This window comes from Nematolebias whitei, chromosome 1 (genome assembly GCF_014905685.2).
Source record: "Nematolebias whitei isolate Nwh7 chromosome 1, NemWhi1, whole genome shotgun sequence".
NCBI classification, from domain to species: domain Eukaryota; kingdom Metazoa; phylum Chordata; class Actinopteri; order Cyprinodontiformes; family Rivulidae; genus Nematolebias; species Nematolebias whitei.
This window is the reverse complement of record NC_056498.1, coordinates 79,388,480-79,402,478: the sequence shown is the minus strand read 5'-3', so window position 1 is coordinate 79,402,478 and position 13,999 is coordinate 79,388,480. Positions and strand designations below refer to the sequence as shown.

General features: G+C 42.1%; 1 protein-coding gene across 1 annotated transcript in view; it reads left to right on the top strand.

Moving 5' to 3' along the window:
- The window catches only part of LOC119413682 (cullin-9), a 91,733-nt gene that overhangs the window by 4,441 nt on the left and 73,293 nt on the right, over positions 1-13,999 (top strand). Inside the window, exons 2-6 of the mRNA XM_037680739.1 lie at positions 233-931; positions 2,929-3,083; positions 3,784-4,395; positions 4,480-4,621; positions 4,712-4,902. Coding sequence (XP_037536667.1) covers positions 233-931; positions 2,929-3,083; positions 3,784-4,395; positions 4,480-4,621; positions 4,712-4,902 — 1,799 coding nt within the window. The remainder of the gene's footprint in view (positions 1-232; positions 932-2,928; positions 3,084-3,783; positions 4,396-4,479; positions 4,622-4,711; positions 4,903-13,999) is intronic.

The following is a 13,999-nucleotide window of genomic DNA, read 5'->3' as shown; positions in this document are numbered from 1 at the left end:
AGAGAGAGAGAGAGAGAGAGAGAGAGAGAGAGAGAGAGAGAGAGAGAGAGAGAGAGAGAGAGAGAGAATACACACGTATGTTTTTTTTTTCTCCATAGCAACCATCAACAGGTCTCCTTTATTGTATCTTGTCGCCATAGCAACAAACAACAGCTCTCCTTTTTTTGTATCTTCTTTCTTTTTTTATATCACAGCAGGTCTCCTTTTAATGTTTCCTCTGTTGTCTCCATAGCAACCATGGTGGGGGAACGCCGCAATGGGAACCTGCTGGTCCAGCTTGGTCCAAAGCTACAGGCGTACCCTGAGGAGCTGATCCGCCAGCGACGCACCCATGATGGGCAGACAGAGTATCTGATTCGCTGGTGTCTGGTTACTATCGACGACGGGTCCAACTCTGGGGACGGAGTAAACGAAACTAGCGGAGCGAGCAATGGTGGCTCTGGAGTGGGCGGGTCTGGCGGCTCCACATCTGGAGAAACTAAACCTGAGAACATTCTAATGTGGATGTCAACAGAGGATGTGTACTCCAACTGCCCCACCTTGCTCGGCAAAAGGAAGACAGACTTACAGCGCCCCCTGCAACAGCAAGAGCAGCAGCAAGAGGGTGAAACGGCTGATGGAGGCGCTTGCAGCAGCAGCGAGTTCCCGACAGACATTACCTTCGACGAGGTGGAGCTGTCCGACATGAAGCAGGATGTGAAAAACCTGGTGTGTCGAGCCCGGAAGCAGATGGCCAAGAAGAGAGACTTCTCCATCAACATCATGCACACCATCCATGTGCTGAGTGCGTACGCCAGCATTGGTTCATTGGTCGGTGTCTTCAAGGAGACGGGCGCCCTCAACCTGCTGATGGAGCTGCTGTGCAACAAGGAGACGCTGACGAGACGCAGCGCTGGCAAGATGCTGCGCGCACTGGCCTCGCACGACGCAGGTACACAAACACTACATTCAATGACTGCAGGGAATCACAAACACCATGCCATCCATATAAGATTCAGCTGAAAAAAGTACAGTTTTTTTCGCTGTATAAGTCGTGTTTTTTTGCGTAATTTGCATGCCCTGTAATTTATAGGCTGAAGCAACGTATTTATGGATTTTTTTCCCATATTTATAAACCAATTTTTGGCTGAGAATATGACTCTATTCATTCAGACTGAAATATTGAACACTATAATTTTCAGCCACTAGATGGCTGTTGTGTAGTATGGCATGCCGTTGTATCATGTTATAGGTAAAAGTGACTATTAATGACACAATCAGCTTGTCATAGACTGCCACCGTTGTCGGCCTGGAGCAACCGAATCAGCTGCATTTCGATGCGCTGCCCCAGCGAAATGCAGACGATTTGACCATCAAAGTGCATTTATTAAGTAAAAGTTCAACTGAGACACACTTTTCCTATAAAGTCGAGCTAACAAATAGTTGTTTTTAGGTGGTTATCTTGTTACATTTCAAATAAATGCACAGCGAGTCGCCCTCTGCACATTCATGTTTCCGCAAATCGGCTTTTGAAATGCAGCTGATTTGACCATCAAAGTGCATTTATTAAGCAAAAATTAGAATGAGATACACCTTTTACTATAATTTCAAGTAGGGGTGCACCGATTGCAGTTTTCTGGCCAATCACTGATTTCTAAAAAGTCTGACCTGCCGATTCCGATTTTGGCCGATACCGATTTTGTTTTATAAGCGACACTGTCGGATGTTATAAGTTCACAATGCACCTTCAATTTTCCAATCCTATTTTATCAAAAAACATAACCTTGAACAATATCCTAGAAACAATACAAACTTGTTTTAATTGGCCATGAGGTAGTGCTCTGAGATATAAATGAAGTTTAGAAAATTGTTGTTGGAAAAAAAAAAAAAAAAAATCGGTAAAATCGGTTTCTCGTGCAAGTATCGGACGATTTCCCAAAATTAAGGAAATCTGGGCCGATAAATTGGTGCACCCCTAATTTCAAGCAAACATATAATTGTTTTTAAGTGTTAATCTTGTTAAATTCTTGTTAAAGGCCTCCTGTGCACACTCCCGCAGCTGTCATTTGGCAGCCAATGAATTTTTGGCACAACACCGGTCCACATTTCTGGATTGTCAGTGACGCGTAACAAACACGACCTGTCAGCGGTGACTCATAATAGATGTGACATAGCAAAGCGACATATTTATGGATTTTTCCACTTGATTTGACAAATATGGACTGATGCGACTTATAGGGCGGTGTGACGTGTACGGCGGAAAATATGGTAGGTGAAATAATGCTACGTTCAGGGTCAGCTGGGAAACACAAACATACATCCATTATATATTATACATATTGAACAGATGCTGCTCTGAGTATTTGAACAGTTCTGGGATGAGTTGTTGAGCTGGCTTTAGTGTGATGTAAATTAAAAAGTTGCTAAACATCTGCCAAGATTATAAATTAATATGAAACCACACCACATTGCTGTCCTTATTTTAACCTGTTTTTGACTCTAACACCTCTGGAATAGTTTTGGTGTTCTTAGAGTTTTTGTGTTTTTGCTTCTTCTGTTTTTCTCTGCAGCTGCAACATAATTTATCTGCAAATGCTTTAAATGTTGCAACACATTTCGCTGTAGATTAGCGTGTTATTAAGGAGAAGTGAGGTCTGCTGATTCATGTTAGCCTAACATCAGCTCAGATGTTCTGTCTACAGTTAACGTCCTCCATCCTGTTTCACTGAGTTGACTTCATCCTATGTGTGCATCAATAAATCTGACAGTTACTGAGCAACACTTTGTGTCATAGAAAACAGAAAATACCAGGTGATTGTCACATGTTCTCAGGGTATTTATGTCCTGAAGGCGTTTTTGTCTTTGAATACCTCATTCATGTTGCTGACTGAGTTCTAATCAGGTTCTGCTCACTCAGTGATGACCTGGTGTGGTTCTGTGTCTCTGCAGGCAGCCGGGCCTATGTTCTGCTGTCCCTCAGTCAGCAAGATGGCATCGAACAGCACATGGACTTTGACAACCGCTTCACTCTACTGGAGCTTTTTGCTGAAACTACCTCCTCTGAGGAGCACGGCATCTCCTTTGAGGGCATCCACCTGCCTCAGGTAAACCACACGTGCCTCAGTTAAACCACGCCTGCCTCAGGTAAACCGCCTTTGGCTTGGGGACACTGCACCTGGCTTGGGTAAACAACATTTGACAAGCTGACCAGATGGACTTGAAACCAAGCTGACAGACATCTACACATTTTTGCATCACAAGGCCTGACCCGGGTTCTGAGTGTGTTCATTGGGCGGTCTGGCCCACTTGATATTGGAACCCAGAGACATGGGTTTCCATGTGAACAGATTGGTCCTTCAAATTTAACCTCAGAAGTCTACAGGCCATTGACTGGTTCCCTGCCCCAGTTGTACGCACAACCTAAACAATAAGCTAACATTATTTGGAATTAGTTTACCTTTTTATGTTGTCTTGTCCTCTCGTCTTTGACTTGATACTGATGTTTGGCCTCATACACGCTCATCTGTGTTTCTTCTAGCAGCAGCCTTTTGGTTGACTGTTTTATCTTGTTTTTGATTCAGGGAAATAACGAACAGGAGTAGTACAAGCACAAAAATGACATCATGTGAGCCTCGAGCATTCTTGCTATGACAGTCCCACCCACATGCAAAATCAACAAGGTTGTGCAGAGCTGGGGAAGACCTGGACTGTACTGATCCGAGCCATGCCGTGCCTTAAACAGGCTAATAGACATCCTCTCCCAGTCCTTCGTGTTGGGTCTACCTGTTGTCTCTTTCTCCTCAGATTCCTGGGAAGTTGCTCTTTTCTTTGGTGAAGCGTTACCTGTGCGTCACATCGTTGATGGACAAACTGAACACAGCAGGGGCAGAGTCAAGCTCTGACAGGCAAGATGCTAGCCCCGCCTCATCATCCTCTAGCTCCTCCCACCAGACTGAGCTCCTCCGAATCCAGCGAGAGTTTGAGTTTACCATGGCCATGGCCAACCTGATATCAGAACTAGTTCGAGTGATGGGCTGGGACCGAAACCGAAGGCCGCCTGACCTCTCCACCCACCACTCTGAGGGAGGCACAACATGTGAGGACGAGCAGAGTGAGGAGGAGGAGGTGCCCCGACCAGTCCTCAGGTCCATTTTCCAACCTCGATTCTGCGCTTCACCTGTGGCACTGACCAGCAGTTCCTCCGTCACAGTGGGCTCTGCCACACCAGCGAAGAAGAAGCTGGGAAACGGGTTCAAAACGCGCTCGGATTTTGCCAGCCGCTCAGCCTATGTTGAGTACGTTCAGGACAATCTGAAGAGTGGCATGATTGTCCGGATGCTAGAGGACTACGAGGAGGTGAGCGCCGGAGATGAAGGAGAGTTTCGTTACAGCAATGATGGCTCTCCACCTGTACAGGTAAAGGAACACTTCTTGTTTTTGTCTCAAAGATTTGAAACGGGTATTCTGAAGGATGAGGTCAGTCGAGATCACTCTCTGTAGGTGTACTGGAACTCCCTAGCCAGGACCTATTGGGTCCACTGGCACATGGTGGAGATCCTGGGTAATGGCAGCAGCAGCCAGTCTGAGAAAGAAACACAGGAGAAGGCCTTGTCCCTGACAGAGACCCTCAAACTCACTACAGGTAGCTACACTATAGGTAGCCATCATTTTTCCTATTCCACTTGAGCACCGCCTCAATCTCTGATCTTCTCTCTGCCTCTGCTTTCCTCAGTGTGTCAGACGTTCTTCTCCAAGCCTCCTGGTGGTCTCTACTCGCTGCCATATCTGTCGCAGCAGATGCAGGCCGAGCCAACGGTGCTAACCCGAGCTGAGTGGTGGGAGATCCTGTTCTTCATCAAGAAGCTGGAGTCAAAACAGCAGCAAGAGGTGACCAGCATCCTTCAGCAGAGCCTTGAGGAGCAGGTATAGAACCTGAAATTTAAAGTTTGAGCTGCCGAATAAAAGCTATCCTGTTACAGTTACTACTTCTTCTTCTTCTTCTTTCGGCTTTTCCCTCTTCAGGGGTTGCCACAGCGAGTCATCCTCCTCCACCTCATTCTGTCCTCTGCATCATCTGTCCTCACTCAAATCCTCTCTAACTGCATCCATATATCTCTTATTTGGCCTTCCTCTTTGTCTTTTTCCTTTGTCTTTTTCCTGGCAGCTGCATTTCTAACATCCTTCTACCAATATTTTCGCTTTCCGGACTTCACCCTCACTAAACTTTCCCACTTCCTTGTCCACAGTTTCTATGACCTCTACTCTTCTTTCTCTTTCATTCTCTTCATTCATTAGCTCCTCAAAGTACTCCTTCCATCTTCCCGTCACTCTCTTCTCACTTGTTAGAACATTACCATTCCTATCTTTAATAGGCCTAACCTGCTGCACATCCTTTCCAGCCTGATCCCTCTTTCTTGCCAATGGGTACAAGTCCTTCTCACCCGCTTTAGTGTCCAGTCTCCCATACAACTCATCGTACGCCCTCTGCTTTGCCTTAGCTACTTCCCTCTTTGCTCTACGTCCCATCTCCTTATATTTCCGTCTCCTCTGTTAAGTCCTCTCACTGTCATATTTCTTCTTGGCTAATCTCTTTCTTTGAACGGCGTTTTGCACTTCACTATTCCACCACCAGGTTTCCTTATCATCCATTCTCTGTCCAAATGACATACCAAGTACCTTCCTACCCGTCTCTCTAATTACTGTTGCTGTAGTAGCCCAGTCATTTGGAAGGTCTTTCTTACTACCCAGAGCCTTTAGCAGCTCCTCTCTGAATTTCTCACAACATTCTTCCTTCTTCATCTTCCACCATTTGGTCTTCTTCTCTGATTTTACTCTTTTTCTCTTTTTCACAACAACAGTCATTCTACACACAACCATCCGATGCTGTCTGGCCACGCTCTCCCCTGCCACAACCTTACAGTCTCCAATCTCCCTCGGGTTTCCTCTTCTACACAGAATGTTTTTGACCTGCGTACTCCTTCCTCCACTCTTATAGGTCACTCTATGTTCCTCCCTCTTTTAGAAATGGGTATTGCCTATAGACATTTCCATTCTCTTGGCAAAATCTACCACCATCTGTCCTTCTTGGCTTCTTTCTTTGACACCAAACCTACCCATCACTTCCTCATCCCCTCTGTTTCCTTCACCAACATGTCCATTCAGGTCTGCTCCAATCACCACTCTCTCCTCTCTGGGAATACTCTATATCACTTCATCCAGATTTTTCCAAAATGTGCCTTTCTCCTCCTCATCACATCCAACCTGTCAAGCATAACCACTGACGATGTTTAGCATCAGACCTCCTACCTTCAGGCACATCACCCTATCTGACACTCTCTTCACCTCTACTACATTCTTTGCCAACTCCTCCTTTAGGACCACCCCTACCCCATTTCTCTTTCTATCCACACCATGGTAAAACAGTTTGAACCCTTCTCCAATGCTGCGAGCCTTGCTGCCCTTCCACTTGGTCTCTTGGACACATAAAACATCTACCTTTCTTCTCTGCATCATGTCAGCCAGCTCTCTACCATTGCCTGTCATTGTCCCCATATTTAGAGTTGCAACCCTCAGTCCTACATTTTTCACTTTCCTCTTCTCCCTCTGTCTCCTGACACGTTTCCCTCCTCGTGGTCTTCGACTAACAGTAGCACAATTTTCGCCGGCACCCTGTTTGTCAACAGCACCGGTGGCGGTCCTTGTTAACCCGGGCCTCTACTGACCCGGTATGGTTTTGCTTTGATGAACTCGCATTATTGTTTTGGCAAAAGTGTTTTACATCGGATGCCATTCTTGACAACCCTCACCATTTCCCGGGCTTGGGACCGGCACAATAGATACAATGGCTTGTGCTCCCTAGTGGCTGGTTTATCCTGTTACAGTTACGAATGTTCTTTGTCCCTTCAGATAATCCTGTGTGGAAAAATCATCCATGCGTTGATTTTGTTTAGTATTATTATTATTATTTTATATTATTTATTTATTTATTGGAACCTGCAACCAATAAAAGATGTCTGGTATCTGGTTAATGTAGATTCTGAAACCGGCTCTTAGTTTGAAAAAGGTTTTAATTTTGGCCCCCCTTTGTAAATGAGTTTGACACCCTTGCACTAGAGCGACTGAAATCACTCGTGACTATTTTTTTCATTCATTCATTCATCCTTTATTTAGACAAGTAAATCCCATTGAGCCTCAAGGACTCATTTACAAGAGAGACCTGATTTCAACAAAGAATGAAGACAACAATGGACAACAGCGACAACAATAGACCGTTATAAAAAGGCATACAGATTTTTTATTATTTTTTTTACAAATAAGATGGCAACAAAAAGTAACAAAAACAGTGTAACTATCACACGCAGGCTTGTTGATTGACTTCAAAGGAGGAAAAAAAAGCATTCTCACTCAGAGTAGGTGGCACCAGATATTTGAGTAGGTGGCAAAATAACCGCCCGCCTCCTGTTATGGATAGTTGTCTTAATGGTTTCTTACGGTTTAGTTGTTACAAATGGTTGCAGACAGCTGTCTTAATGGTTACAGACAGCTGTCTTAATGGTTACAGACAGCTGTCTTAATGGTTACAGACAGCTGTCTTAATGGTTACAGGCAGTTGTCTTAATGGTTACAAGCAGTTGTCTTAATGGTTACAGACAGCTGTCTTAATGGTTACAGACAGCTGTCTTAATGGTTACAGGCAGCTGTCTTAATGGTTACAGACAGTTGTCTTAATGGTTACAGTAGGGATGAAACGATTCCTCGAATCATTCGAGGACCTCGATTACAAAAAAAAATCCTGGAGGCAAATGTATCTGCCTCGAAGCTTTGTTAAACTATTCCCTGCACTGTGGTCTAGCCGGGAGGTTTTTGTGTTACACATCGCTAGCTCTTCCGCTAACACGTATGTGCTAAGTTTGTAGCTATGGAGGGAATGGAGACTGCCTAGAAGAAGAGCCCCGAAAACAACCTGGATCTGCCCATCACTGCAATTTTCACTGTTTTTGGGTTCTGAATGATCGCGTCTTCATTAATGTTTCTCATGGTTCAATTATGGGGGTTAACTGTCACACTGTTAACTCCTGTAATTACACATTAGTCATGAAAAACTCAAGAAATTGTCTGATAATAATGTTGTTACTGCTCTCAGGGATTCAGCCCAACCCTGGACCCCCCACTAATTACAGCACACCAAATGACTTTAAAAACATGTCAGGACTTCATTTTCTGCATGTAAACGTACGTAGCCTTCTGAGAAAACTTCATGCCTTGGAAATTCTGGTCAGTTCTTCTGGGGCAGATGTAATCTTCATCTCTGAAACCTGGCTCAACAAATCTGTACTGAATAATGACCTGGTAATCAATGGATTTAACATTTACCACTGTTATTGTCAAAAAAAGTGGGGGGTGGAGTCGCTATTTACATCAGAGATTCTCTGGTTTCTAGTCTTGTCTGTTAAAACAATTCCAAACCAAATCGATGCCTTAGCTGTAAACACACTTTGAATGGAGGCCATATCATATCTGTAGTGAGTTGTTATCGTCTCCCCTCAGCAACGCCTGAGGCTCTGTCCTCCCTGATGGAATTCCTTAGAATTTAAAATTCAAAGAGATTTTTTTGGCAGGAGATTTCAACATTGACTGGAATAAGTCAACCCCCCTCTGTGATAAATTCAAGGAATGTTGCTTGTCACTCAATCTAACCCAATTGATCGACTCTCCCACTAGACCAAACAAAAACCGTCCTGAAAAATCTTCTTTCTTAGACCTGTTTCTAACTAATATGCCTCACAAATTCCCTGGTACAAGTGTATTCGCTAACATTTTGAGTGATCATTGTGTAACAGCGACTTTCAGAGATATTAAACGTCCATCTTCTAAGCCCAGATTAATTCAAAAAAGGGATATAAAACGTTTTTGTGAACAGTCATTCCTCTGGGATCTATCCCACTTTGACTGGCATCGTATTCTTTTAATTGATGACGTGAACTCCGCTTGGAACTATTTTCATAATGGTTTCATTTATTTTGTGAACAAACATGCTCCTTTTTGTCAGTTCAGAATAAAAGAACGAGACAGCCCCAGGTTTACTCCAGAGCTAGCTGACCTCCTGCACAGGAGAGACCATCTTTGGGCCGCAGCGAGAAAATCTGGCTCAGACATTGATTGGTTGAGTTTTCGACAGATGAGGAATAAATGTACAACTTCCATCAAAGCAGCTAAATGCAATTATTTCTTATCTCAGACCTCCAAAAATCAAAATGACCCTAACAGATTCTGGAAAACCATCAAATCTCTCTCAGGCAGTCCCCAATCATCTGACCTCCCATCACAACTTCTCGTTAACTCTGTTCCTGTGTCAAATAAGCACGAGATCCTGAACTGTTTCAACAAACATTTTGTTGCTTCTGGTTCTTTATTTGACACAGTTACTAATGGAAAATCAGCCACTTCACTTAATAACCAAACTTCTACAAATCAAATCCCTCCTACAAGTCAATCCTCAGTTAATCATACCTTCTCTTTTTCTCCATTCTCAGTCAGTGAGGTCAATAAACTGTTAAAAGGTCTTGATCCTAAAAAATCTGCAGGTCCAGATGAACTTCCACCTTATTTCTTAAGGCTGGCTGCTCATATCATCACAGTCCCTGTGACCCACATCTTTAATCTCTGCATAAACCAAAACTCCATTACAGATGCTTGGAAAACAGCCTTTGTTCTTCTTTTGCTGAAGGGAAGAGACCCCACCTCACTGAACAACTATCGACCAATCTCTAAACTCTGCATTTTAGTCAAGGTTCTAGAAAAACTGATAAACTCTCAAATAAAAAATTACCTGGACTTATTTAACATCTTACCTCGCCATCAATCTGGTTTCAGGAAACAACACAGCACAACAACTGCTTCACTGAAGGTTCTTAATGACATTGTTGAAGCACTGGACGCTAAGGACTATTGTGCTGCACTTTTCTTAGATCTGTCTACAGCTTTTGACATTGTGGGTCATAACATCTTGTGTCATAAACTCTCAGAAATCGGTTTCTCGGAACACACCATTGGTTGGTTCTCTAACTATCTGTCATGATGGAGGCAATGTGTTCAACATAATGGTACTTCCTCCAGTTATTTAACAGTTAACGATGGTGTACCACAGGCTCAGTCTTAGGACCCACCCTCTTTACAATCTACATAGGTAATTTAGGTCAAAACATCCCTAATGCATCCATACATTTCTATGCTGATGACACGGTTGTTTATTGCGAGCTAAAACAGTTGAAAAGGCTTTCCAGCTTTTGAAATCTGCATTCAAGATCATCCGGTCTTTGTTCCACCTCAAACTTGTCCTAGATGCCGACAAAACCAAAGGGATGCTTTTTTTCAAATAAAAAGTTGGTCCCAGTAGTTCTTCCTCTGATTTCATCCTCAAATGGTGTCCCGATTGAGTTTGTTGATTCCTATAAATATTTGGGTATCTTGGTCGACTCGCATCTCTCTTTTAAGCTCCATGTGGAAAACTTGGTAAAGAAACTGAAAGTTAAACGGTTTCTTTTTCAGAAACAGATCCTGTCTAACTCTGAATGCTAGGAAACGCCTTGTATCTGTGACCTTCCTTCCCTCCATTGATTACGGTGACATTATTTACATGAACGCCCCTACAAGAACCCTGCAGATGTTGGATGCTGTCTATCACGGTGCACTAAGATTCATAACTGGCTGTGATTATCGTACCTACCATTGCACCCTGTATTCATTGGTTAACTGGACATCATTAACTTCACACAGACTCTCTCACTGGTACATTTTCATTTTTAAATCACTTCTTGGTCTGCTGCCTTCATACATCTCCTCCTACATGTCTCTGTGTGAGTGCAGCTACAGCTTGCGCTCTCAGGACATTATTACCTGCAGTGTTCCCTCAGTGCGGAATGAACTTGGCAAAAGGGCCTTCTCCTACTCCGCTCCTGTTTCTTGGAATATCTTACAAAAAGACCTGAAGCTCTCGACCTTGACTTCTCTTAAGTGGCTTTAAAAATCTGTTGGACTCCTGGCAGGGACCAATGCAGACATGTTCCTGTTTTTAGTTTTCTACATTCGCCTTAAAATCTAGCTTTTTTGTTACTTTTTTTAGCCATCTTATTTGTAAAAAAGATGTAAATTAAATTTACAAAAAAAATCTGTATGCCTTTTTATAACTGTCTATTGTTGTCGCTGTTGTCCATTGTTGTCATCTTTCTTTGTTGATATCAGGTCTCTCTTATAAATGACTCCTCTGGGCTCAATGGGATTTACCTGTCTAAATAAAGGTTGAATGAATGAAAAAACAACAAAAACTTTCATAAGTTTGAGAACATGTTAGTTTAAACAGAAAAGACAACACAGTGAAATGCATCCACTGCAAAGCAGAAATGAACTACAACAGCACGTCGTCGATGTTGCAGCGTTTGAAGAGAAACACCCGCTGCAGCATCAAACTCGTCCACCGTCCGCAGCTTTAACAGGTATCATGTTCTCCTTGCAAAGTACGTGAACCTAAATGTGATAATCTGTCATGTTATAAATGTAAAACGAGGCATATTTTTTGCTAACGTTAAATCTACTGACTAATCATAGTGGCTACCTGGCAGGGTCTGTACGTTGTGTGAGGAACAAAAACTCTGCAGGACTTGATGCAAGTTTGTTAACGATAAAAGCAGCAACAGACTGACACATTTATTTATTGCTGTACTTCCATCCTGACCTAAATTAGATATTTAGGGTGAATATTTCAAGTGTAAACGTATTTACATGAGTTAGTAGGATTGTTTTTCTTCTTGCTGCTGCTGTTTATGACTAAAAACTGGGATTAATCTGCATTTATCACTACTGTCATATTTGTTTATAGCTAAGCAATCAAATACTAAATAATAATACAGTCTGCAGAACTCAAACTTTACATTATCTATCTGTCTTAATTATTTACAGCATTTAGATTTTTCTGTGATGGTTAAAAATAATTCAATGACAGAGGGTTTTAATTAAAGCATCCTCAAACCTCAGACATAAATATAAGCTTAAAATGCATAAATCAAATACAACTGACATACTAATGTTACTTTGATTGCAGCAGGTCATCAGAAAGTGTAGCTTACTTAACAATAATTTTAATAATAATAATTATAATTTTAATAGTTTTAAATAATAATTTTATAATATCCAATGAAGTACACTTGAAAATGTATTAAGGCATAACAAACAAACAAATAATAATTTTATTCTTCTTCTTTTCAGTAAATGGCAGAGTCATAAGTTGGACAGCTTCGTACAAAGGGCTCCAGGATGTTTGTTGTGCAGCAGCTGAGTTCACAAACAGCATTTTAAATATGATCATCACAGACATGCAGCCGCTGTCCGTGGTGGAAGATGAAGGCTTCCAGAAGATCATCTCCACCTTCAATCCAAATGATGTCCTTCCTTCCATATCCTACTTTGTAAATTCCATTCAGTTTTCCAATCCATAAAAATTATTTTACAGCATTTAGATTTTTATGTGGTGATTAAATATAATTCAACTTAAGCAATAAAATATTTTAAAAAGAGGAATTAAATGGGTTGTTTATTTAATGTTCTTTTATTGTGTATTTGTATCACTCATAAAATTAGTACAGTAGTTACTGCAGAACCTGACAAATTTTGTTTTCGATTACTTGATTAATTGTCAGAATAATCTATAGCTTACCCGATTACTAAAATATTAATCTACAACAGCCCTAGGTTACAGACAGTGGTCTTAATGGTTACAGACAGTGGTCTTAATGGTTACAGACAGTGGTCTTAATGGTTACAGACAGTTGTCTTAAGGGTTACAGACAGTGGTCTTAATGGTTACAGACAGTTGTCTTAAGGGTTACAGACAGTGGTCTTAATGTTTACAGACAGTTGTCTTAATGGTTACAGACAGTGGTCTTAATGGTTACAGACAGTTGTCTTAATGTTTACAGACAGTGGCCTTAATGGTTACAGACTAGGGCATTAACAGAGTACTTGAGTAATCTACACATCGATTGCTAGGACATCTGTTTTATGAAATTTCTTTAACAGGGGTCGTGAACGGTCGGCACCGGATATTCACATGAGAGGAAAATGAAACAAAGGAGACTGTTACTGCTAGAAATAATAGTGTCGTTTATTAATCTGCCACAGAAAAACAGCCAAGCAAAAAACATGTACACTCGTACACTCTTAACACACAAATTGATATGAAAGCCTCTCACCGTGACACTTTGGTCGGGAAGCCTTCGACCCAATGACAGGAAATCGCATCAAAACTGAGCTGGGCACTGCGCGCTGGTCCTCAGCAAGACTTCTGACTTCCCTTGCCTGTCACATCTCCTATATACCCCTCCCTGACCAGATCGCGTGAGAGCAGTGAAAAACAAGTTTGATGATTGGCAGGAGGACAGATCTCATTAAAACATGTTTTCCATCATCAAAGCAGTCTGTACAACAGAGCGATGGCTCATAAAAACATGTCTTTCAAACCCAAAGTCGTGGGTGGATGAAAGACCTGTCTACATCAAACTCTGGGTCACTGTAACCATAAGATGGGCCAGATCCCACGGTTAGAGCATCCCCCGGAGGACTTTAATTACTCCAAAACACATCTGCAGCACAGGCCTGACTTTGGACAGATAAGCTGCATATAAAGTGAGTATAAGTATAAATTGACATAAAAGCATCAAAATAATCATTCCTATATCAACATCTATCGAGGTTAAAAATGTAATGTCGAGTATCCGTAGTGACGTCATATTATGTGACCACCGTATGACCGTAGGGGGCAGTGTTGCACTGTTGCAGGTCACAGAGTATGGTGTAACACCGGGTCCAATCCACCGAACCAGAATCAGCTTCCTCTGACCTTGTTTCACAAACAAAAAGCAAAAAATATTAATCTCTAAACCTATAAAAAAATCTATAAACATATTAATCTCTAAAATTAAACTTAATTCGCACCACACCTGGCGGTGGTGCAGGGTGGTCGCGCCCC